At 40.3% G+C, this 26,201-nt stretch overlaps 1 protein-coding gene across 2 annotated transcripts; it reads left to right on the forward strand.

Annotated features, from left to right (window-relative positions):
- The first annotated feature begins 1,152 nt into the window (after positions 1 to 1,152).
- Positions 1,153 to 25,606, forward strand: LOC131311921 (agamous-like MADS-box protein AGL27). 2 transcript variants are annotated; one of them, XM_058339557.1, is made up of 8 exons: positions 1,153 to 1,580; positions 15,562 to 15,618; positions 21,971 to 22,049; positions 22,740 to 22,792; positions 22,877 to 22,976; positions 23,311 to 23,352; positions 24,984 to 25,025; positions 25,145 to 25,606. In XM_058339557.1, exons 1-8 carry the CDS (start codon positions 1,165 to 1,167, stop codon positions 25,259 to 25,261), a joined length of 906 nt encoding a protein of 301 aa, XP_058195540.1. In that variant the 5' UTR covers positions 1,153 to 1,164; the 3' UTR covers positions 25,262 to 25,606. The 2 variants fall into 2 exon arrangements, with proteins under 2 accessions (XP_058195540.1, XP_058195541.1); XM_058339558.1 differs by lacking the exon at positions 15,562 to 15,618 and having other exon boundaries at positions 1,334 to 1,580.
- Positions 25,607 to 26,201: the final 595 nt, after the last annotated feature.

A 26,201-nucleotide genomic window follows, 5' to 3' on the forward strand; every position in this document is an offset into this window, starting at 1 on the left:
GAATCAAAAAAGAATCTGAAGTCAATATAAATAAATAAACGAACAAAGAAAATAAAATAAAACAAGAAGAATATGGAGTGTGGGCCGTCGTTACTCATAGGCATAGGTAATTGAAGCCATTACCACTGTACTACCGCCAAATCTCAGATTTCCGTACTGATTAACGCCACGTGCTCAAACCATAGCCGCAACTTTTCATTTCTTTGCTTTTTGATTTCTAAGAAATTGTGTATATTGCCAATTTTTTATTTCTTTATTTTTTATCTTGACATAAGTCAACATTATTATTAGGGGGTGTTCCACTTTTTCAAAAAAAAAAAAAATTTTGAAAAAGAAGGTAATTTCAAGCTCAAAAATCACATATTTACGCAAATAATTTTCCTACCAATATGGATCTTGTTTGATAGATCTCATTAAAATCTTTTAAACGGTGAAAAAAAAATTGAAAAAATATTTTCATTTTCAAAAAATAACTTTTTTGAAAAAGAGGAACACCCTCTTAATGTAGTACTTAATTAGTGAGGTTCGAACCAGTCAAATACTAGAGAGTGTATGACGTCTTTCACTTGCCTACCACTCTGCTTGCGCCAAATTATTTATGTTTACGTCAACATATTATTCATCAAACCTCGAATTGTTTGTCCCTTTTGAAAAATTGTGTATTTTGCACACAAACATTAACGTGTCAATAAGAATTTCTTTGAAAAAAATTTATGCCAGCTTTTTCTTCACAAGATTTTTAAATTGGTGTAAAAAATTTGAGAAATTTTTTTGTGTGCAAACAGCACAATTGCTCAAAAAGAGCAAGTTATTTGGGACGGAGGAAAAAGTATCTCATGCTCATAATTCAATATTTTATGCAACATCAAGGTTAGTTAATGGGACTCACATTTTTTTCACCAATCACAGTGAGAATATAGTTCACCCACATGTAAAATTTTTGGACTCGTCCTCCACCCTATTATTACTACTTGCGAAAAAATGAGGAAAAAAAAAATTTGAATTCCGTTTTACTGAAAAAAAATTTGTGAAAGAAATTCTCATTTGATTGAATTTTTGAAAAGAAATAGTAAGCCACGTGTTTATGCAATAGCCGCACGTTTTATAATTTCATTCGTCACTGATTTTTCTTGACTGTTTCTCTTCCTTTTCTCGGCTATTTAGATGTTCACTGTGACTTCACTTCACTCCATCAATGGAAATTGGAAAGGAAAGCCGCTTCTCAGAACTCTACTCTCTCATCCGTTTTGTTTCATTTTCGTCGATTCATTTCTCATCTCACAAGTTTCTCAGATAAAAAGATCAGAATTAGTTGTAGTATTATTAGTATTGAGAGAGAGAGAGAGAGAGAGAGAGAGAGAGAGAGAGAGAGAGAGAGAGAGAGAGAGAGAGAGAATGGGGCGGAAGAAGTTGGAGATGAAGCGAATCGAAGACAAGAGCACTCGACAAGTCACGTTTTCCAAGAGGAGAGGCGGATTGATCAAGAAAGCCCGCGACCTCTCCGTCCTCTGCGACGTCCAAGTCGCTCTCATCGTCTTCTCCACCCTTGGCAAGCCCTACGTATTCTCCTGCGGCAACAGGTCTCTCTCTCTCTCTCTCTCTCTCTCTCTCTCTCTCTCTCTCTCTCTATAAATTTAAACATCTAAATGCTACGTAGCGGTTTTCCGACCCTCTCTGATACTATTCATACCCGCGCCGAGACGGAAAGCTTTGTATCGAATCTTTGCCAGCTTCAGGGGGGCCGTTATGCATGACTGCTATGGCCGCTTTAGGTGCTCTAGTGCTATTGAAAGCCTTGCAATATATCTTCACCTATTTCCTGCTCGGATTTCGTCTCTGTTTTTGTTCTCGTTTCTGTTTACCATGAAGTGTATGGATTTTTTACGCTTGTATCTGTTGCGAAACGATTTCAATCGTACATATTTCAGTAGCTTTGGAAAGTTAGGTTTGGAGTGATCGGATTGCAAAGCGAGAGTTTTTAGTGTATACCGTTGTCCTCCCCTTCATATATGATTCCACCTAATCGTTCTTGTTTGGGCGACACGTTAACCCTAGTTTTCATTATTTTATCTTTTATTGTTTGCAATGATAAAAGTCATAACGTCACCAATTTTCGGATTAAAGTCACGAATTTGTTAATTAGGGCGCATGTGATATGATATTGGTGCTTTATCGATTGCGGCGAGTCGTGTACATATATATGTACGCTACTTGTTAAGAGACCAAGCTGTTGCTTTTTTATGTTTTTATTTCCTGACCTTTCGAACCTTTACTCGAATAATTGGGTTTTCAAGCCAACTTATGCATCTTGAGTGATATCCGACTGCAGTGTTTTAAAAGGCGTGATTAGGCGTGCACCTAGGCCTGAAGTGAAGCGAGCACAGGTACTGCACTTCAATATGCTAAAGCGAGGCAGGGGTGGCGCGATTAGTTTGTGATGGATGAATGGATGGATATGGTGCTTTTTTCCGGTATTCTGATTGAGTACTAACTCTTAGGACACCGTAGCAATGTACTTATTAGGATGTTTCTTATGCTATTTTTGAGTCAGATGAAGGATTTACTACTCTTTCTTCCAACTAGCCCTAAGCTTCATTGAGAGGTGAGCGCCTCACTTCGCTCATCATCGCTTAGGCTACCAGGCCCCTTGGCACTTCAATGCGCCCTGGGCCTTTTAGAACACTAATCGGAGCAGGTAAAGCTTTAGTGGCTCTAAGAATTTTTGGCTAGCGGTAATTGTGAACTTCCGAGTTTGGGTATTTATACTAAAATAGTTATCGACAGCTTCTGTTACCATTAGCCACTACTAGTCGAATCTAGATAGGTAGAAGCGGTTGTTAGGAGGAGTGATATGATTACAGTTGATACTGTTGATGGTAGCACTAAGGAAGGGTAGGCAAAAATGGACTTTAGAGACGGTAGTTAAAAAGAAACCAAGTTTCATGGATGTCACGGAACACGATGCCCTTGACAGAATTCAATGGAGACAATGGATTAATTAGTCAACCTGATGGTAGCACTAAGGAAGGGTAAGCAAAAATGGACTTTAGAGACAGTAGTTAAAAAGAAACCAAGTTTCATGGATGTCACGGAACACGATGCCCTTGACAGAATTCAATGGAGACAATGGATTAATTAGTCAACCCTAGTTGAGATTAATTAGTTGACACCATAATAAAGCTTTTAAAATGAAATATATGTATAAAGTTAGTTGGGTTATAAATGTCCCCAAACGCATGCATAAAAGCACTTGAGACATTGGTTCGGTAGCTATTGATATTTGCATCCACTTTAGATTCTAGCTCAAGGGCATGTCTAATTGTGTGTATCCAATTTTCTAGCCTGATGTTCCAATCATTTAGGGTACACGGCATTTTCCATGCCATCCTTTGTATATGAATTATGAAGAGTTACATTTAGTACCGTCGGCGTGTCCTTTTCCTCTCGCATTTCTGTTAGTGATAGTACTATCTCGGTCCTTAGCGTTCCTTTCCTTCTAACACCATACCTCTTAGTATAGTAGAGTGTTATCCTTTAAAACTAGTATAGTAGAGTGTTATCCTTTAAAACAATCGCATTGCATATCAATATTAGTATTCACATCCATCTAGCATTGTGGTGATGGTAATCCTATCACCCTTGTTAATGTAGGCATACTAGCATCTACAGACCGAGTTACTCTTTATTTTCTTTCAACTTATCTTCTATTGCTCCTTCCCCGACCATTCATGAAAGTTTCAACTTCTGCCTTTTTCATACTTACCCACTCAACCACCTTAATACTCTCTCACACTAATTTTACTTGAACCATGTTTTTGAGTTAAACATTTTGTTCAAAATTGTGTCGTCGGATTTATGAAGGCACCCATGCTTGACCGATTCCTAGTCCTAAATTAATGGGTTGCCCCAAGCGTAGGGCTGAGACCGATGTAGCACAATATCCGGTAAGACCGGAGTCGAATCCACAAAGACGGTGATGTGTGCTGACTAAAAACTCGGGTTGTTACTAATTTAACGGGCTCTTAGGTAGCCACCCTTTGACGATTGATTGAGAGATTAACTAAAACAAGAAAATTGAATGTGCTTTTCCAGAAAATTAAAATGAGGTAAAATCGTAGGGTTCATAGCACTCGCAACCAGTCCGGATTAACCTGCTCCATTCGATATTCTTAAAAACGTTCAATTTTAGAGAGAAAAAGATACCCCGCAAGATGCGAACCTTTATGGTCGCCGTTTACCCATGCGCAGCAAAAAATGAGTTTTGGACCCCCATTCTCCCGTTCATATGGGCTCCGACGATGCCCGGGTTCGTCCGCGGGAAGTATTTTCCAATCGAAAATCATTTAATTAAACAGTTTGATAAAAGGAGCAGTGCCTGAATTAGCCACGGTGTGCTAATCACCCCACGACCCTACCTAAACGACTACTCACTAAACATTATGCATGAAATAAAAGAAATCCTAATTTGAATCATGCTTCTATTACTCAAGATATAAAATAAACACAGAATCTAAACCAAACAAATATAAACATACAACTTTTATTAAGAACGGAAATTAAAATAAGTTACTGAAGTATGAGTAATTAAACAAAGCATAAAAAAAACTTGAAAGAAAAAAAATCGGAGGAAAAATAAACCATACTGGGAACAAAGAACGGCAACCACGTTCCTCTTGATCTTCGCCGGTCTCGGCCTTTCGTTCTCTGATGGCGTGGAAAAAAGAATCCTGATGGCAGCCCCCGTTCCTTTCTTTTTCTTCCGTGTGTATATCCTTTTTTTTTTCTCCCTCCTCCCCCCTCCTTTTAAAGAGATCTTTGCAGCCTCCTTTTTATATTTTTTTCGGCTGACAGCCGCCCCTTTTTTTTTTCAAACAGCTGCTGCCGATTTTTCCAAAAGTTGCTGCGGACTTTTTCCAAAAGTTAAAGCTGCTGCCTACCTTTTTCTTTGATTTCGGCAGCCCCCAAATCTTCTCCTTTCACATGTGGGCATGTGTATATATATATATTAAGCCAAAAACCCTTCTCTCCTTTTTTAATTCTAATTCCAAGTCGGGGCCACACTTCTACTGACCGACTTAATTCCCAATTGATCCAAAAGCCATTATTATCCTATGTAGTCATGCCCATGGACTACTTAAGTTCATAGCAAAATTCTTGACTCTGTATTGACCTTCAAACGGACCACCTTCAATCACCATATAATATTTTAATTTCGCACTTCTTGCACTAACTCCTCCAAATACTGAAAATACACAAATTAAGCATTAAACTCTAAATAATAACATAAATGAGACGTAACAAAGATAAATTAGGAGGCGCTAATGTGAACATTTACGCGCCTATCACACCCCCCAACTTACACTTTGCTAGCCTCGAGCAAAGAAAATAATAAAAAAAAATTTATAAAACAACTGATTAAGAGATAGATCTTTTAAACCCCCGGGTGGCCCCGGTAGGACGAGTGAAGTCTCGCGAGGATTTTCAGCAGTGATCATCCACAAAACACCGCGGATCCCTTTACTTGTAACTCAAAAACCTGCAATGCGACTCATTGATATGCCAATGCCAAGAATATAGCACATGCAAAACTAGTTCTGAAGGCTATCAAAACATAGAAATAAATCATGGCATCCAAACTTAGCGTGTGTGAGTAAGGACCTTAACCACAAGTGAATCACAACTAAGTACTCTCTCCGGACCGAGTCTCGACTTCAATTCTCACCGTGTTATGCACTCAACAAAAGAAAACGCTCGAAACATGGTGCATTTAATGAAACTTTCAATGTGTGCGGGCAGAAGTTATGCAATATGAAACCAAAATACCCCGCACACTTAGACACGAAAAGAAAGCTTTTTAAGGTAGACACATGATCTCATGAAAGGAATGTCAAGCATTAAAGACTATCTATCCATCGAACCACAACTCATTGCCCCTAAGATCAAATAGGACTTTTATTCGGTTATATCGGTAGGCAAGGAAAAGTGCTTCAAATGTTAGGATAAATTATAGGCAAGTGTCTGAAATTAGGCCAAGATAACATAGGCAAGTATAAGAATGTTCGTCCTCTTTCAACCCTTTTCAACTCCGCCATATCCCTCATATTCTTCACCCTTCACACAATTCCAAGATGAAACAACTTATTTCATTCTTGTAACAAGTATATTGGTGTCTTCCCCTTATCTTTATTTTTTATTTTTTATTTATTTTATTCAAGTTTCAATCTCTCTTTTTTTTTTTTTTTTTTTTGCATGGGGAAGAATACCGCAACTCGAGTACAACATTCTTGAAACACTTATCATATTCTCTTCAAAAATTAACTTTCACATGATTAGCTCGCCATTCTCAAGACACAATTTGGTTGGTGAAGGTTAACAAGAAAAAGGCTCATGCAAAAGGCACAATGTGGCTTGCAAGGATAAATATTTAAGGAAAAGAAACGAACCGGCTCAATTAGCAAAGATGGCCTATTATCCTCTCCTAGGGGCAATAAAATCAAGTAACGATCCAATTCAAAAGAATAGGCATGTATTAAGTCTCAACACTTGACGACAAAAGATAATGAGATCAACAACGATTAAGCCTTTTTTTTTTTTTAACGACAAACAAAGAATTTATGTGACACCACTCCAAAGAAAGGAAAGGCACTAAAGCTCACATGGGCATAAGTCTCCACTAATCTAGCCATTGAAAGCACTCAAGTCACAACTCACAAGCAGTCAAGGTCCAAGAAACGTGCAATGTAAAGATGCTAAGAGTGTATGCCAGGATAAATTCCTATCGCCAAGTTAGCAAAAAGAACTACCATGCAATATCAATATTCAATTAATGCCCAACAATTCTCAACACTAGCAACCAACAAGTAGATATCGCAATCTCCGAGACTCAAGCAAACAGGATCCAACAAGTATTTTTTTAATTTTCAATTTTTTTTTTTAACAAGATAAAGAACAAAGTGATTCTTCCCCCCAACTTGAACTATTCAATGGCCGCATTGAAGGTATGAAAAATAAAGATAAGACAGAAACGTAAAAGAGAGGAGAGATATCACCTCGAAAATGAGAGGCTAAGCAGAGAAAATTATAGAAAGAGGGAGACCCCCCAACTTAGATCGAACAACCTGCAAAATGTGAGCCTCCAAGACAGCAAGAAAAATAACTAAAAATAAAAAATAAACAATGCGAGAAATAAAATAAAAGACAAAAAACTCATCCACTTTCTTCACGCGAAAGACATGAGTACTACTTTTCTCCCAGGCTAAAGACTGTGTTTCCCTATTTGTTGGAAGGACAGTATGCATAGGATTCAACGATATCTTGAGAAGTGGTACCATCATCTAATAGGCTGTCACTCCCTCTGGGGCTGCCAGATTCCTTACCCACCACTCCGTTTGTGAAGCAATCTCCACAGAGTTTGGACATTGAAGTCAGATGGTTCGGACAGAATTCTCGCTGCTAACTACGCGCCCGCCGTCAGACCCAACCTCCTAAGTACTACATACATAGCTTCGACTAGGTGGTTATACCAAACCATTATTCTAATTTTTTTTTTCTTTTTCCAATTTCCTTTTGTTTTTTTTTTTTTTTTTTTTTTTTTTTTTTTTTTCAAGAAATAAAAGAACGAGTGTACAAAGATTATTCCCAAAACCCAAGCCAATGATGGGTACCCCTATCGCTAGGAGCCGGGTCCACTTCTTAGTGAAGACAGTGGTACGCGAAAGCTACCCATCAGAACGTAGCCCAACGGCTACACAACATGGTCATCCGAATAAACAGGATCGACCAACAATTCATCTGGTTCACCTACTTCTACATATTCCAAAAATGGTTTTAGACGCTGTCCATTAACCTTGAAAATATTACCATTCTTAGGGTCACAAACATCTACCGACCCATTCGGATAAACCTTATGCACAACGTAGGGACCGTCCCACCGGGACCTCAACTTACCAGGAAATAAATGAAGGCGCGAGTTATACAGTAACACTTTCTGACCAACACTAAAGGTTTTGCGCTGAATATTTCTATCATGATATGCTTTAACCTTAGCCTTATAAATACTCGCACTTTCATACGCATCATTCCTAATTTCCTCGAGCTCACACAACTGGAGCTTCCTATGGGCACCCGCCTCAGGTAAACGCGCATTTAGCGTTTTAATGGCCCAATAGGCTTTATGCTCCATCTCAACGGGCAAGTGGCAGGCCTTACCATAAACAAGCCGGTAGGGTGAAGCACCTAACACGGTCTTGTAAGCAGTGCGGTAGGCCCACAAGGTATCAGTCAACCGAAGTGACCAATCCTTCCTATTCGGGTTCACGGTCTTCTCTAGAATCCCCTTAATCTCGCGATTTGCTAGCTCAGCTTGACCGTTGGTTTGAGGGTGATAGGCAGTAGACACCTTGTGAGAGATGCCATACTTGTTCATTAACGCCCCAAAAGACCTATTGCAAAAGTGCGTACCCTGATCAGAGATAATGGCACGTGGCATGCCAAACCTTGACAAAATGTTAGTTCGCAAGAACTCTAGCACGACCTTAGAATCGCTGGTCTTAGTGGGAATTGCCTCAACCCACTTGGAAACGTAATCCACCGCCAGGAGGATGTACTCATAACCGTATGACACCGGAAACGGGCCCATGAAATCAATACCCCAACAATCGAAGACCTCTATCACAAAAATGTTTTGTAGGGGCATCATATTCCGCGGGCCAACCTTGCCTAATTTCTGACACCGGTCACACGACTTACAAAAGACGTATGCATCCTTAAAAAGACTCGGCCAAAAGAAACCACACTCACTGACCTTGGCGGCGGTCTTCTTTGCGGAGAAATGACCTCCGCACGCCTCGGTGTGACAAAACTCTAAAATTCCCCTTTTATCAGTTTCGGGGACACACCGGCGCACTATCTGGTCCGCGCAATACTTGAACACATATGGATCATCATAAATATATTGCCTGACCTCTCTCAAAAATCGCTGCTTCTCAGCTGTGGACCAATGGGGTGGAATTTGCCCAGTCACCAAATAATTGGCGATATCTGCAAACCATGGGCACACATTAGCAGCGAACAACTGCTCGTCAGGGAAAGAATCCACAATGGGGAGATGAGAGGTGGGGTCCTCAAACTCCAGACGAGACAGGTGGTCGGCTACTACATTCTCAACCCCTTTCTTATCCTTAATCACAAGGTGGAATTCTTGCAGCAAAAGAATCCACCGGATAAGGCGAGCCTTCGCATCCTGCTTGGTCATCAAATACTTCAAGGCCGCATGATCGGTATACACCACAATCTGCGAACCCACCAAGTAGGACCGAAACTTGTCTAAGGCAAACACCACCGCGAGCAATTCCTTCTCGGTAGTGGTGTAGTTCATCTGTGCCTCATTTAGCGTCTTGCTCGCGTAATAAACGACGCATGGCTCTTTCCCTCGCCTCTGCCCTAAAACCGCTCCGACTGCATAGTCGGAGGCGTCACACATCAACTCAAATGGCAAACTCCAATCTGGAGGCTGAACAATCGGCGGAGTAGTGAGACTCCGCTTCAATGTCTGAAAAGCCTCCTTACACGCCTCGGACCATACAAAGGGCGTGTCTTTTGACAGTAAATGGCACAACGGCCGGGAGATAGCACTGAATCCCTTAATGAAACGCCTATAGAAACCGGCGTGACCGAGGAAAGATCGAATGTCTTTTACAGACTTTGGAGTGGGAAGATTTGCGATCAAATCAATCTTCGCCTTATCCACCTCAATACCCTTGGATGAGACAATGTGTCCTAACACAATCCCTTGGGTCACCATGAAGTGGCACTTCTCCCAATTAAGCACAAGTTGCTTTTCCTCGCACCGTTGCAAGACCTTTCCTAAGTTCTCGAGGCATTCGTCAAACGAGTCCCCGAAAACTGAAAAGTCATCCATAAACACCTCCACGATCTTCTCTACCATGTCGCTAAAAATTCCCATCATGCACCTTGAAAAGGTTCCGGGAGCATTGCACAAGCCAAAGGGCATGCGACGGTAGGCAAACGTACCATAAGGGCACGTGAAGGTGGTCTTCTCCTGATCCTCCATGGCTATCTCAATCTGATTGTAGCCAGAGTACCCATCCAGGAAGCAATAGAATGCCCGGCCAGCCACCCTCTCCAAAATTTGATCAATGAATGGGAGAGGGAAATGGTCTTTCCGGGTGCTCGCATTGAGCTTCCGGTAATCGATACAAACTCGCCACCCGGTTTGAACACGGGTCGGCACTAGTTCGCCCTCGCCGTTTCTCACGACGGTCACTCCTGCTTTCTTAGGCACCACCTGCACTGGGCTCACCCACTCACTATGGGCTATCGGGTAAATAATACCCGCATCTAAAAGCTTCAGCACCTCAGCCCGAACCACCTCCTTCATATTGGGGTTCAGACGACGCTGAGGTTGCCTAGTAGGCTTCACATCCTCATCTAGAAAAATGCGGTGTGTACACACCGTTGGACTAATACCCTGCAAATCTGCTATTGTCCAGCCTATCGCACCCACGTGCTTTCTCAACATGGTAAGCAACTTAGCCTCTTGATCTTCCTCAAGGGATGAAGAGATCACAACCGGAAAAGTATCATCGCCTTTAAGGAAGGCATACTTAAGTGTGTCCGGCAGAGGCTTTAGCTCTGGTTTAGGTGGCTGGACAGACGATGGGAAAGCTGTAGGAAATGGGGCGCCCAGCGGCTCAAGAACTGGGTTCCAAGCGGCGCCACACACATCCTCCACTGCAAGCATCTCCATTAAACTTCCTACATCTGGAGAATCTAAAAATGACGCCTCCTCGGCGGTTAAGGTTATCTCCAGAGGATCCTTGTATAACACACTATCGACATGCTCTTGTACCAGCGTGTCGATCAAACTCACCTCATATATCTCCTCATCATCCTCAACCCGGCTATCCACGTTGAAAACATTCACCTCCATTTTCAAGTCCCCAAACGACAATTGGACTTGTCCAGTTTTGCAATTCATGACAGCACTGGAGGTGGCTAAAAATGGACGGCCTAGGATGATAGGAGTCTTTTCAAAGACCTCTGGTATTGGGCATGTATCCAGGACAATGAAGTCGACTGGAAAAAGAAACTCGCCCACTTGAATTAGAACATCCTCCACCACCCCCTTTGGAATTCTCACACTCCGGTCAGCCAACTGTAGCGTGACTGGAGTGGCTTTCAAATCGCTTAAGCCAAGTTTCAAGTATACTGAATAGGGGAGCAGGTTGACACTCGCTCCTAAATCTAGTAAAGCCTTATCGAACTTTTGGCCTACAATCGCTATAGGGATGGTGGGACAACCAGGGTCCTTACACTTGGTGGGGATCTCAGTTTGGAGAATGGAGCTCACTTGCTCCGTCAGAAGCACTTTGTCCTGACTCTTGGTTCTCCGCTTCGACGTGCACAGATCCTTCAAGACTTTAGCAAACTGAGGAATTGCGTCAATGGCTTCCATCAAAGAAATAGGAAACTGAACTTTCTTGAATAATTCAAGCATTTGAAAGTTCACATTGACCTTAGGCTTCGCCACCAAGCGATTTGGATATGGAGCGACGGGTGGTGTTGGAGTCGTGGGGGCCGCAGTTGCAGGCACCACCACTTCAGGAGATTCCGCCTCTTTCTCTACTTCAGGAACACTTCCCAAGTTTGGAATGATTGCTGGAATAGCTACCGGCACCGAGGGTGGCACCGATTTCTGCTTTGGGGGCAAATCTTTGTCAATCACCTTCCCACTTCTGAGAGTGGTGATCGCTTTAGCATCTTCCAGACTGAGATTCGGATTACTTGGGCCAGAAGAATCGCCCACATAATGGGTACCAGCGGCATTGACTAAAGGTTGAGAAGGAAACTTTCCCTTCTCCTGTTGGATTTGTCCAACTGCCGCCGTCAACTGGGTCAATTGGGTCCTAATGTCACCAATTGCCTGTTTGGTTTGTTCAGTGAAGCTTAACTGAGACTGCATGAGAGCCTTCATCATCTCATCAGTCTGTTTATCCCGCGGGGGATGGTTTATGCCTGGGGGTGGTCCAAAAGATGAAGGACCGAACCCCTGCTGCTGCTGAGGTGGGTAACGAAATTGGGTCATTTGGCCTTGAGGAGGCCGGAATTGCTGAACTTGTGGCTGAGGTGGTGCTTGGGGTTGCACCGAGGCTTTTTGATCCCTCCAACTCAAAAGTGGGTTTTGGGCCCACCCTGGATTGTAGGTATTTGAATAAGGATCCCAACGCTGGTTAAGTGCGTTCACCTCAGCCTGGTTACTATGGTATGCGTCTTTGACAATGGGAAATGCGGGGCAAGCAGTGACAAGATGCCCCGGACACTCACATAACGCACACACCTCTTCGACTTTCACCTCATTCACCTGATGGACTTGCTTAAGCTTCAAGTCCTCTAATTGTTTAGCCATCTTGTCCAGCTGAGACTGGACATTGTGCTCTCGCACACTAGAAGGAAAAATGCCAGACCCACTGGGTCCCTGTGCAGCCATGGCCCTATCACCGAGGTCGGAAGGTTCCCAACTTCGGTGCTTCTCGGCCAACTCTTCGAGAAAGTCCCACGCATCGTCCGGGGACTTATCTAGAAAATCCTCCTCTTTACAGAGGTACTCCATTTGTTGGACCGTAGCAACATTCAAGCCCAAATAGAAAAATGACACCAACTGGTGTTTCATGAAACCATGATGTGGTAAGGACAACAACAAGTCCTTGAACCGCTCCCAGCACCTTAAAAACGACTCGCCCTCTTTCTGCTTATACGATTGGATTTGGCGAGTCAGGTACTTCGATTTACTTTCCGAGAAATATTTCTTGTAGAATAAATCTCGGACAGCAGCCCACGTCGTGAGAGATTGTGGCTTCTGCATCCGCAGCCACTTATCTGCATTGTCCCTGAGCGAGGCTGGGAAAAGCTTAAGGCAAGCATTCTCCCACTGAGTAGTGGTGGCCAGGGTGCGCACCAAGCCCTCGAAATGACGGACGTGCTCATACGGATCCTCATTCTCCTTCCCATGAAACAAGGGAAGGGCATTATGTGTACCAGGTTTAATGGTGAAAGCATTACGTGCTTCCACCGTCTCGGTTGGTAAAACTATTGGACTGAGAGGAGTGGTCCTCTCAGGATGCATGTGTGCACGCATCGACATCGGTGGCTCTGCTATTGGTGGCTCAATTATTAAATCAACAAAAAGAGCACCGATATCAAAAGAATCACCACTAAAAGACTCTCCCTCCACGATTACTTTCGGCTCTCTCTCAATGGCTACGAGACGCCTGGTATTGTCTCGGTAGTACTTAGGCTTTAGTGGTGATTGCTTTCCTACAATGGAGGATTGCGCACCTCTACCTATGATGGCTCAAACAAAATTAAAAAGAAAAAATAAAAATAAAAAATAAAACTAACTACCCGAATTCTTTAACACACGTTACCGTCCCCGGCAACGGCGCCAAAAATGCTTGACCGATTCCTAGTCCTAAATTAATGGGTTGCCCCAAGCGTAGGGCTGAGACCGATGTAGCACAATATCCGGTAAGACCGGAGTCGAATCCACAAAGACGGTGATGTGTGCTGACTAAAAACTCGGGTTGTTACTAATTTAACGGGCTCTTAGGTAGCCACCCTTTGACGATTGATTGAGAGATTAACTAAAACAAGAAAATTGAATGTGCTTTTCCAGAAAATTAAAATGAGGTAAAATCGTAGGGTTCATAGCACTCGCAACCAGTCCGGATTAACCTGCTCCATTCGATATTCTTAAAAACGTTCAATTTTAGAGAGAAAAAGATACCCCGCAAGATGCGAACCTTTATGGTCGCCGTTTACCCATGCGCAGCAAAAAATGAGTTTTGGACCCCCATTCTCCCGTTCATATGGGCTCCGACGATGCCCGGGTTCGTCCGCGGGAAGTATTTTCCAATCGAAAATCATTTAATTGAACAGTTTGATAAAAGGAGCAGTGCCTGAATTAGCCACGGTGTGCTAATCACCCCACGACCCTACCTAAACGACTACTCACTAAACATTATGCATGAAATAAAAGAAATCCTAATTTGAATCATGCTTCTATTACTCAAGATATAAAATAAACACAGAATCTAAACCAAACAAATATAAACATACAACTTTTATTAAGAACGGAAATTAAAATAAGTTACTGAAGTATGAGTAATTAAACAAAGCATAAAAAAAACTTGAAAGAAAAAAAATCGGAGGAAAAATAAACCATACTGGGAACAAAGAACGGCAGCCACGTTCCTCTTGATCTTCGCCGGTCTCGGCCTTTCGTTCTCTGATGGCGTGGAAAAAAGAATCCTGATGGCAGCCCCCGTTCCTTTCTTTTTCTTCCGTGTGTATATCCTTTTTTTTTTCTCCCTCCTCCCCCCTCCTTTTAAAGAGATCTTTGCAGCCTCCTTTTTATATTTTTTTCGGCTGACAGCCGCCCCTTTTTTTTTTCAAACAGCTGCTGCCGATTTTTCCAAAAGTTGCTGCGGACTTTTTCCAAAAGTTAAAGCTGCTGCCTACCTTTTTCTTTGATTTCGGCAGCCCCCAAATCTTCTCCTTTCACATGTGGGCATGTGTATATATATATATTAAGCCAAAAACCCTTCTCTCCTTTTTTAATTCTAATTCCAAGTCGGGGCCACACTTCTACTGACCGACTTAATTCCCAATTGATCCAAAAGCCATTATTATCCTATGTAGTCATGCCCATGGACTACTTAAGTTCATAGCAAAATTCTTGACTCTGTATTGACCTTCAAACGGACCACCTTCAATCACCATATAATATTTTAATTTCGCACTTCTTGCACTAACTCCTCCAAATACTGAAAATACACAAATTAAGCATTAAACTCTAAATAATAACATAAATGAGACGTAACAAAGATAAATTAGGAGGCGCTAATGTGAACATTTACGCGCCTATCAACCCACAATAAACTTTTTCTTCCAACTATTTAGTTGAATAGCATACTATGCCAGAAGCAATCCATTTTCAGCAAACATACTTTCGGTAGTTTGGGTACAACACACACATGGTTTATATATTGTTTTTAGTTGTCAATCCTTTTTCATTGGCTATATAAGTGCTTCTTTCATTTGGTTAGATGGTAAATGAATGGCATACTCTTTCGTTAGATGTTATTAATAAACTTGTTATTCACTTGTTGGCATCTCTTGCTTCTCCATACTCATTCTCCATACTCATTCCTTTGCTCTTTCTACTTACTTGCATTCCACAATTTCAATGTTAGTTTTTGCTTGTTTTGAAACCCTTTTGATATTGAGGCTTCTCTCTCGCTCTCAATTAGGCTACACACAATATGCATGGTTAGGTTGTTTGAATGTTGTTTGTTTATCTTTTGACACAATTGTATTGTCCCTGTATTGTATCTATGGTTGATATTGTTGTCGCTAGGTTTTAATTTTCAAGCTAACTTATGGCTTTTATATTCGCTAATATTACTTCTATTGTTTTCGTGATTTTTTATTCTTACTAGCTTCAATACTAATTAACAAGAATTCGATGTGGAACCCCGATAGATGGTTCAAGTTTCAACAGGCTAAAAATGGGAGGAGGAAGAAAGTTACCGATTTCATGTAAGAAGGTTTTAAAGAAGTATAAACAATGGAGGACAAATGATTGGATGTATGCTTCTCAAAAGGGATAGGCGATTCAAGACTATCAACATTTAACATCAAATGTGCTATTCAATTTGAATGTGCTATCTCTTTATGAACATCTGCGTTATATATTATTGTTTGATTTGTATTAAGAGAGTAAAAGCCGGGGAGAAAAATACATGAATTGACAAAAGAGAGGTGTGAGTAACATAGGATGTTCTCCCTCTCCTCCATTAATGTTAGAAGTGTCCAAGTATAAAATCTTTCTTAGGGGAGAGTACAGGAAACATATGCTTCATTATTCTATTTGTTTGATCAAACTATCAAAATGTCAGATGAACTTAAATGTTTCTCCCCCTTACCTCTTTCCCTTACCTCTTTGACTTACAAGTGTACAAATGTTTTTAGGAGTGAGAACAAAGCATATTCTTCATTACTCCATTTTTCATCTACTATAAAAATGTCAAACAAACTTAACCGTTTATCGTAAGACCTTTTACGTGATGGATTTGTAGCCACAAACTAAACTAAGGATTGCACGATTTAATGGCCATACTTATCGTATTGAAAGGAATATGAATATATTATAGTATTAACCTTGCAATAAATCAATTTGACCAATTTTTTACCCACATTTTTGTGCGGACTATGTGCATGTTTCTTTTAGCTTAGATTACGGGTCAAAAGCTTTTGGTAAAACTATTTGCGTGTTCATGTCACCATAGATTATGGATGGCTAAAACAAAAGCTAGAAAATCCAAATGGAGCTACCAATTTAGTAACTTAAGCTTTTTTTGTCTTCCAAGGAAAAAGTAGAAGTTGCACCAAAGAAGTTGCACAAAGGTCGAAAAAGCAAAAAAAATTGGTCTTAGAGGTTGCAAGTAATGTCCCCTTCCCCCTAACATGAGTTTTGTTTTGATAGTTATAGCCATACTCAATTGTATCTTTTGTTGCTTATATATACATTTGTGATGTAGGACAATCACCGGAAATAAATGAATAGGAAAGATAAAACCCTAGGCATTCTTGTGGGAAGTATTTGTATCAAAATCATAACCATATACATATATTTCATCAACTGCCTTAATAGAATGAGTAGAGTCATTTAGATAGGCTCTTCAAAAAGATAATATAATGATTAAACATAACCTAAATTCTTCAATAAGATACCTCCTAAAATTACAATTAAAAGGTAATGGTAGAGGTATAATAATAACAATATCCTCCCAGATTACCTATAAGATAACGATAAAGGGACAATGATAGTGAAAATCGATATCCTCTCGGATAATTTATGAACAGCTCATGTGGCCCATTGGAGTATCCTTTCCATACCCTATCAATTTCTTACTATCCAGGGTTAAACTGACAATATGATTAGGACCTGAAGAACTTGATCCAGGTTCTTCGTCAGCCGAACTAGCTGTGAACAGTAACACAACGTTATGCCTCCCGACCAAAGCTACTTTGAAGTTTGAACACTCTGATGCCAGTCAATATACTAGAGAATGACGTAAATAGGATTATTCTAAAGAATAGATATGGGGCCTTAGTGCTTTACACATATACTTAGGCCTTTATCTGTTTAAATTTTTTAGTATAGTTGTGCCTTTGCTTCCTCATATGCATAATTACTCCATTTTGAGTTCAAATCCTCTGATTTATTTTATGATCTCGGATGTTTTCATACCTAGTTTGGTTCGCTACTTTGATGTGCATTGACATGGTTATACATGTTTTAATGATCATTTCAACCTGTCATGCTATATCAATTCACTGAAGCCTCTTGTGTTTCCCCCCAAATCAAATACCGAAATAAACCGGTGGTCAACCAAGCCAACCCGAACCACTAAATATTTGGTTTGGTTTGGTTTGCAAAATGTCCAACCTGAAATGTCCGATTTGATTTTAAAAAATGTCTAAACTAGACCAAACCAAACAATTTACACCCCTACTTGGGGTAAGTGCACAAAGAGGAGAAAGGGAATATTTCTCCCTTGCAAAGGTTAGGCGATTCTACAAAGACCACAACCCCAATCACAATGATTGTACATTTGGTACTTAAATTCACTAATCAACTCTATTGACAAAAATAGAAGATGACATAAATATTTATACGTCCTAAAAGACAATTATGCTTTTAGAAGCCTACATACAATAAACTAATTGGTTTCACTAAAGCTAACAATCTAACAATGACTTCATGCATTTAATTATTAATTAACTACATGTATTTAGTCTAAAATGAATATCCATGCAACTACTAGATTCATGATAACCCCTAAAGAACCATTGCTGCCAAGAATTGGATCTTTTGAACTTATCACAATACTTTCATCTACCAACTACCATGGACAAATGTTTTTGGACCAAAAAAACTTCTCCATGCCTGTGCTACCCATAACCTTCAACTTTGGCTTCCAAGTCGTATGAAACATGTTTAATCACTCCATAGCTATTTCCCAACGTTGTGTATTTACTTCCAACACTTATGTAATCTTCCAAATGGTCGATTTTTGCTCTTGTTGGAATGTTCTCCTAGTCCCTCTAAACCTCTACTAGCATAGAATAATTTGTTTTCCATTTTGTTAATTTGCTACCATCCATATCCACCAAATCCACATAGGTAGTGACCTTAGTTCAAGACGAAAAAAACTTCTTGATGTCTGTGCTACCCAAAGCCTTCGACTTAGGCTTCCAAATCCTATGAAGCATATCTTATCACTCAGTAGCTATTTCCCAGCTTCGTGTATTTACTTCCAAAACTTGTGTATTCTTCCAATTGTTCGATTTTTAGTCTTCTTGGAATGTTTTCCGAGTCCCTCTAAACCTATACTAGCATAGAATAATTTGTTTCTATTTTGTTAAGTTGTTTCTATCTATATCCACCCCAAAAAAAAAGGTCGTAACCTTAGTTCTAGACTTGAGGTTTATCTTAGGGTGGTGACTTCTAGCTAGACTTCACTCCCGCTCTCCCAAGTCAAACTCACCTAAGAACTTCTCTCTTATCGAGAAGCAAATTCGCTCCCAACGAGGATACAACCTCTTAATAAATCTCCAAGGAAGCAAAAATAAAAGATAGCAAGCGAAAATATCAAATGATAAGATACTAAAAAAATATTATCACATATGAAGTACTCAATAAAAACATTGTATTAGTTGATATTCGTGGATCAATATTTGAAGTCGACACGAATTATGAATTATAACACTATCTTGCATTGCATATTAATTTGTACAAATTATTCCTCACGCTCCCTCGTGCTCTGAAATGAGGAGTTTTTATGCTCTTCTGCTCCCTAGCTTCGGCCTACGATCCCGCTATCGCCTTGTCCTCTCTTTGTGCAACTAAGGCCATGACTGTAGATCAATACATTGCTCCGAACTCAAGTCAAAATTATCCAGTTGAACCTTTATTGGTTGAGCTGGCTTCTTCACATTAGTAGAGACTTTGAAGGTTCTATTCAACGAATCTAATTCGAGCGCGATTATTTCTTCGGAGATCTTCTGCTAGTGAGATGTAACCTAAGGCGCTATCTTCATCGACCTTGTTCGGGCTAGGTTGTTTCCAAATTTGAGAATTTAGATGTGTCTTATCCACCGACCTAGATAAATTCATGTAATTGCCCCCAGTCCACTAGGCCTTCAAACCTAGTTCGAATGAAAAATTGTTCCCTATTAAAGCATCCAACTCAAAATCAATTGGCAACCGATGTGGGACAATTTCCAACACTCCTCCTCATGGGCGACCCCCGATTCACATGTGGAGAGGTCAACAAAGGATCCGGAACACACGGATTACAACAAAACAAAGTGCAACTATGGCACAAAGGAGAAAAGCCTCCAAAAACCTAGCTCTAATACCATATTAAAGCATCCAACTCAAAACTAATTGGCAACCAATGTGGGACGATTTCCAACACTCCCCACACTTGGGGCTGATGTGAGTGCCCTTATCACTCGAATCTAAGTAGGGGAAGATTCCTTCCATGCGCTCGATTGCCGTTAGGCTAGATCAACCATAACATTATTCTGTTAGAAACGTAACTCAAAACTCTAGATAAATTCATGTATGGCACCTAGATAAATTCATGTAATTGCTGCCTACTCCCCAAGACCTTCAAACCTAGTTCAATTGAAAAATTGTTCCCCACAATTGGGACTGCTTTGAGTGCCCTTATCACCCGAAACTAGGTAGGGGAAGATTCCTTCCACTTGCTGGATTGCCCTTAGGCTAGATGTAAGGGCAAACTCATGGCTTGTCTTGTTGGTCCTCTAGCTGCCAAAACTTGTTCAAGGAAGATATGCCATGACTCGAGATTGCCTGGCAGCGTCAGCCTAAACTAGTTTGAGCAAGACCCTATTAACATTTGGGACTGCTCCCAGAATGCCTTTTATTCACCTAACCTAGCTTAACAAGCTTTCTTCCACGATTGGGATTTCCCCTGACCCACCAAACCTAGTTCGAGCGAGACATTCTCCACACTTGGGATTGCCCCCAACGTGCCACTGAACCTAGTTCAAGCAAGACGTTCTCCGCTTTCAAAAATTGCCCTAAAGTACCACTCTCCATTGAACCTTGCTCGATGAAGCTTTCATAAACGAGATTGGTTCAGAGTGCCTCAATCCACTAAACCTATATCAAATGAGCCGGTCTTTGCACTTGGGGTTTTCCCAAAGTGCCTCTATCTACTTAACATAGTTTGAGCAAATCGTTCTCCACACTTGGAGACTGCCCCCAACGTTTTTCCTTGTAACTAAGCGAATGGGGCTCTGTTGGGGCCTCCCCCTAAGAGGTATAGAACAAATCTTTCTTGTGGCCTCTGTATTGTATCATTTATGGTGACAAGGGATAAAACATCAGGATAAGCACCAGAATCATTTATAGCTCTGCCGAGCACAATTGGACCGATCCCAAAGTGCCTCTTTCCACCGCACCTAGTTTTGCCAAGCTAGTCTCCACATTATGGAGTGCCCCTGGAGTTCCTCTATCCACAGAACCTAGTTCAGCTGAGCTTTCTTCGACACCTAGGATTGGTCCCAGAGTGCCTCTACCTATTGAACCTAGTTTTGCCGAGTTGGTCTCCACTTGCCTTTACCTCTATTTGCGGAACCTAGTTTTGTCAAGCTAGTCTCCAGGCTGGGATTGCCCTCACAGTGCCTCTATCTATTGAACCCAATTCGGTTAGAATCTAATCTTTATCTCCTCGGTTATTCGAGATACCCCAAGTCTGGCCGTTCTGTCAGTGATAACTGCAAACATTTGTTGCGCTTCATCCACATGTCAGTCATGCAAATGGCCTGGCATGCGCCACCTTTATAGCTGCTCTGCGTGAAATGACTGCGTGATGATGTGTGTCCTTCCAAAAGCTCCTACAATTTTAAGAGGCGCTAGTGTAAAGGTCTTAATAATGCCCACTAAGCAATAGATACTATGCATATAACGACAAACAAATTCATATTTAAATACACTTCTGACGTATATCATTACACCTTCATGGTATCAAAACACTTATCTTGGATGCCGATACACAGTACACTTACACATTATTCACCACCCTAAGGATGGAGAATCTTGTTACTAAATCACTTTAAACAGACATTCTCGGCTTGTCTGGTGTGCGTTTTCATTGCTGTTTGTGGCGTTGCACTCGCATCATCGAGAGGAATATTTTGGTGGCATTGAACTAAATTTTGAGCACTGTGATTTCTGAGCAAATCGGAGAGGGAAATCTATATTTGAGCTGGATCTTGGATCCCTGTGCTCTCATACCCCTGATAGTGAATATATGGTTTATGAGTTACAGTGATAAACAAAGACAAATCGAGAGAAACACACTTTACTTTTTGAATCACTCAGACTCACAAATACAATGAACTGAAACCCTCTCCCACTCAATTGCCCTTTCTTTTTGTTGCTTCCGCACTGATACAACACAAACACACAAAATTATAGATTAGATTTCAGACAAAGCAGCAAATCCCCATGCTCTGATACAAACACAAACACACAAATTTATAGATTAGATTTCAGACAAAGCAGCAAATCCCCATGCAACTGCATCAACATCTCAATTGTCTGAAAAACTAACTCTACTTGGCTTAATAATCCACCTCAACTACTCAATAGTCCTTCCCACTGAATTACTTAGATTTTACGTTTTCCTTCCATCACAAATAACTAGCTACATTGTAACTCTACTCGGTTGTGATTATTTATCTGAAAAACCAACTCTACTTGGTTGCGATTGCAATAGTCAGTACATTTTGTGTTTCTCAATTCATATACTTTGTTAAAAATTTGAGCTGACTATTATTTATGAAACAGTTTAGCCAAGATACTCTATCATTACCGGAGGCAGACCAAACCCGAAGAAATGGTCACAACAGATGGATGTGAAGCAGAGGTAATTGCAGTTGCTTTTCTGTATGATTCTAAAAGAGGTTCAACTGTCCTGTTCTGCACAGAAGTTTCTTCCATCTTGCGGATTGGGAAGAAGCAAGAAACAGCATTAAAACTACGAGACATGAAGAATTATATACAAATTTGAACGAACTCCTGGCTGCCAAACTAATCAGGGATGACAGTGTACTTGGAATGCTACACAGTCTAGAAGTCTAGCACGATGGCACAACCAACCTAAAATTTCTGGAAGAATTAGATAATGTCTTTTTACACCCTTTGTGCTATAGCCTATATGTCACTGCAAGTTATGTAGATTTTCCATTCCATTTTATACCTTGTGTTTTGCATCTCATAAGAAGGCTCATGCTCAGGCTTTTGAATGATTTACTGAAACCTGCAGTAATCAAGGAATTCTGAGTTGACTTCAGGTATTAGGAATATCTCTCAGATTGGTCGGATGTTATTTATGTCAATTGTTTTTGTTACTTTTAGGAAACTTTTAGTTTAGTTTTATGGCAACTTGATGATCGAGCAGGGTATTTCAATAGTTCTAGAATAAGTTGAAGGAACTATAAGGAACTATTGTGCAATGGAGTCTTTACTCTTTACAGTTGTCTGCAAAACCAAATTAGTCTTTCTGCCATGTTTTCCAAGGATTAAGAATCATTCTCCTGTCTTTTCGATCTTTCAGTCCAGATTTGGAAGTTTTCGGACATGTTCAGAGCTCGTGCAAATAGTCAACAGGCAGTAACTCTTTAATCTGTTTTTGAGATGTCCTAGTGAGCATAATTCAGAGATCGGATGACTTTAATTTCATTTTTCGTACAGGGACCTGGAAGAACCATATGTGGACCAGGTTAGCGAGAATGACCTCATCCAACTAGAGAATCAAATTGACGATGCGCTAAGACAAATAAGATCTAGAAAGGTCAGTATTCATCTCACCGTTCACACCTCATTAATATTGCTCCTTTGTTAAGTCTGCACATCGCACAAGACCTTCGCAGAGACAACAATGTTACATCAAGTTGAGAAACTTTGTAAAAACAGATCTTGTGGTAACAAATCTACAAAACTTTGTGGGTTAGCCATCACTCTCAGATGTGTTCTGTTCAATTGGTAATTCTTTCCTGGACATCCCCTGTGTTTTTTAGGAGCACATGGCATGTAATCTTTACCTTTTTCATAGGAAGAGCAAAATTAGTTACAGCTCATAATTTTGACGACATATCATGTTAGTCATTCTGTTTCGGTTGATGCAGACACAACTGATAATGCAGTCCATTACGGCCCTTTGTGAAAAGGTACATTGTTTGTTTGAGTTTCGCAGAGTGTAACATTTCCTATTCCAGATATCCAAGATATGTGAATAGATATAGTTAAAATATTGTCATCATTTTGGATGTGGTTTTATAAGTGAAATAGGGATATGGCTCCTACAAAAATTTGGTTACGGATTAACAAATGGTGAATATTGGAGCGTTATCCACTTGCATGGTTGTATGTGAACTTGTTCTTTCCTTTTTCGGGAAAGGTATTTAGAGTTGTTGGATGTAATATGCAGAGGGATTCCATCTTTTTTCGTTTCAGCTTGAAGTTTGCCAAAACTATAATGATATACTCTGTTAAATGGTCGGCAGTCAAAAAACTAAATTAATGAATCATAAACTGAGAATTTTTAGTTTTTCAGAAAGAATTCTAGCATAATTGCCTCGCATGCAGATTTGTTTATCCTTCCTTTCGACATAATATTTCAAAAAAAAATTCATTGTCATGATAAAGACTTCTCTTTGCAAGTATGTCAACACGTTATGTGCGGAGTTATTTCATCCTCCTTTTATTTACAGCTTGGAGTTGGTTTAATCTTTCTTCATTTTTTGGAGTAGGTAAACTCATAAAGATATTACTCCAACTTTCGTTCTCTGCAATTTTCGTCACGGTCAATCCCTATAAGCATGATATATATGCTCTGACCCATCTAAACCTTACACGGAATAATAGTCGGTTTCTAATTGTTCATTACCTTGAAAACATTGTGGTCCACTGATTGTCACGATAAAGTTTACTTGCCTTAACAGACTCTGAATGGCCTCCATATTGTCACCCTCCGTGTTGGTTCCCTAGTCTGTCTTTCTTTGAACTCCCCAACTGTGAATTGCTGCAAGGACTCTCATACTCTGTAACTTGTTGGGGATATCAATCTGTCCTATCTTCTGCAGAGAAAGGCTGATGTTAAACAGAGGAAAATCTATTAGCTGACAGCAAGATTATGAGTCGTGTACTTCGTGATTACCTTTTAAACACTTAAATGAGCATTGTTAAGCATAGTTACCAAAATATCGAGAAGAAACATGAACCCTAAAGACCAATAAACAAAGTCCTCAGAAAACATAGTTTTGTCCAAATTTCTACGGTTCCCCTCCATTATAGCTTAACAGTGTTATACGGTTATACCTATGATTTAACGAGTTCAGATTGAGATACAAGCCGAATAAGTTATCGTACGAAGCTAAAAAGCATCACTGTAATGTGCCACCAAGTCTTGTACCGTTCCGGAAGGATAAAAGAACATTGCTAACTACTGCTTATTCTGCAATCTGGCAATCTGGCTTATGTTCTTCATTTAACTTGTGAATCGTATCCTATGAAAACTTCATCAGGTGAACATTTAATTAACTCAGACTCTGTAGAGGCGAAAACCCCCCGTCATGTTTATTTCCTAGTTCTATTTTGCGTTCCAGTTTACCAAAAAGTTTGACAGAGAAACTACATCGGGGTGAGATGTGATATGATTATTAGTTCATTTTTTTGGACAAGTCTAAGCAATGACATTAGCATTTGCCCATGCACAAAGAAACTGATACTAAAAGTATACACTATGCATTATGATCAAAAGGAGGACTGTTAAGAATTGCTTATCCTTGTTTTGAAACAGGAGAGGCTGCTGGAAGAAGAAAACAAAGCTTTGGCGAAGAAGGTATGTGCAGTAACTACTAAGGATATTGCAATCTCAAGCACACATCTGGTCTAACATAAAACAAATGCACAACACAAAGCTTAATAAAAGCTATGACTGATCGCTTACGAAACTTACAGATAGCTGCAACGGCAACTGATGGAAATACAGCACACGAGGTGGTGACGGGGTCTTCTGACCTTTACCATAACTACATGAATGATCGTTCGCAAAGGCCAGTGCTTCAATTCCTTTGAGTAGACCACAGCTCCCTGCTCTCTGCATGCTTCTTCAATTGAAATGTGCATATACAACCTGCCTTTCACCTTTCAGATTCAACGTTTAAGCGGGACCGTGAAAAGTTCAATTTTTGTTTTTTGTTTTTTGTTTTTTTTGGGTGTAGAGCTTCTAGACTTTAGTTCATGGCTTTGGTCGTTACTTGGGATAGACACTCAGTTGTTCTTTCCTTTTCTTTTCCCCTTTCTTCTTGTTATCTCTGCTTCTTCAAACGTGTTTTCTTTTCTATTTTATTCTTCTTTCCTAGATTGATGTGTAATGATGTGTGAGCATGCATGCATACTGAGGAATCTCGGTTTTTCATTGGAGTTCTTTATAATAGATCCAAATCATTCCATATAACACGCTATTCAGAGGTCTTGGATACCGCATGGTGCCCCAACACTGTTATGCACCATGCATTTTTAAGGATAATATTCTATTCAGAGGTTGTGGGTACCGTCACGTGGTGTCTCAACACTGTTATCCACCATGCATTTTCAAGGGTCCATCAGCTTAACTCCGGGACATGTTGTTCCTTAAGGGACAACATGAGTGTTCGTCTCCATCTGGACCATCCAATTTCGGCAATAGATAATTCAGATTTCATCCTAGCCGAATAATTTCAGTTGTCTATCCGTTTATTGTCGAGATGAAATCTGAGCCGTCCATTGCCAAAATTGAACGGCCCAGATGGTGACAACGCATATGTTGTCCCAAGGCTTGTGAATTTGGAGACTACCAAATAATTCTCCTCCTGTGGGGTTGGGAAAGGATGAGTAATACATATTCAACCTTTATTTACCCACGTACCCACCTCCGTTTGAAACACCATCTTCCCACGTGGGAGTTTGGGGGTGCTTGCATATGGACTATATAAGTCATTGGCAAGAAAAAAGGTTTGCTTTCTACAGAATCTTT

This window comes from Rhododendron vialii, chromosome 12a (genome assembly GCF_030253575.1).
Source record: "Rhododendron vialii isolate Sample 1 chromosome 12a, ASM3025357v1".
Taxonomy (NCBI): domain Eukaryota; kingdom Viridiplantae; phylum Streptophyta; class Magnoliopsida; order Ericales; family Ericaceae; genus Rhododendron; species Rhododendron vialii.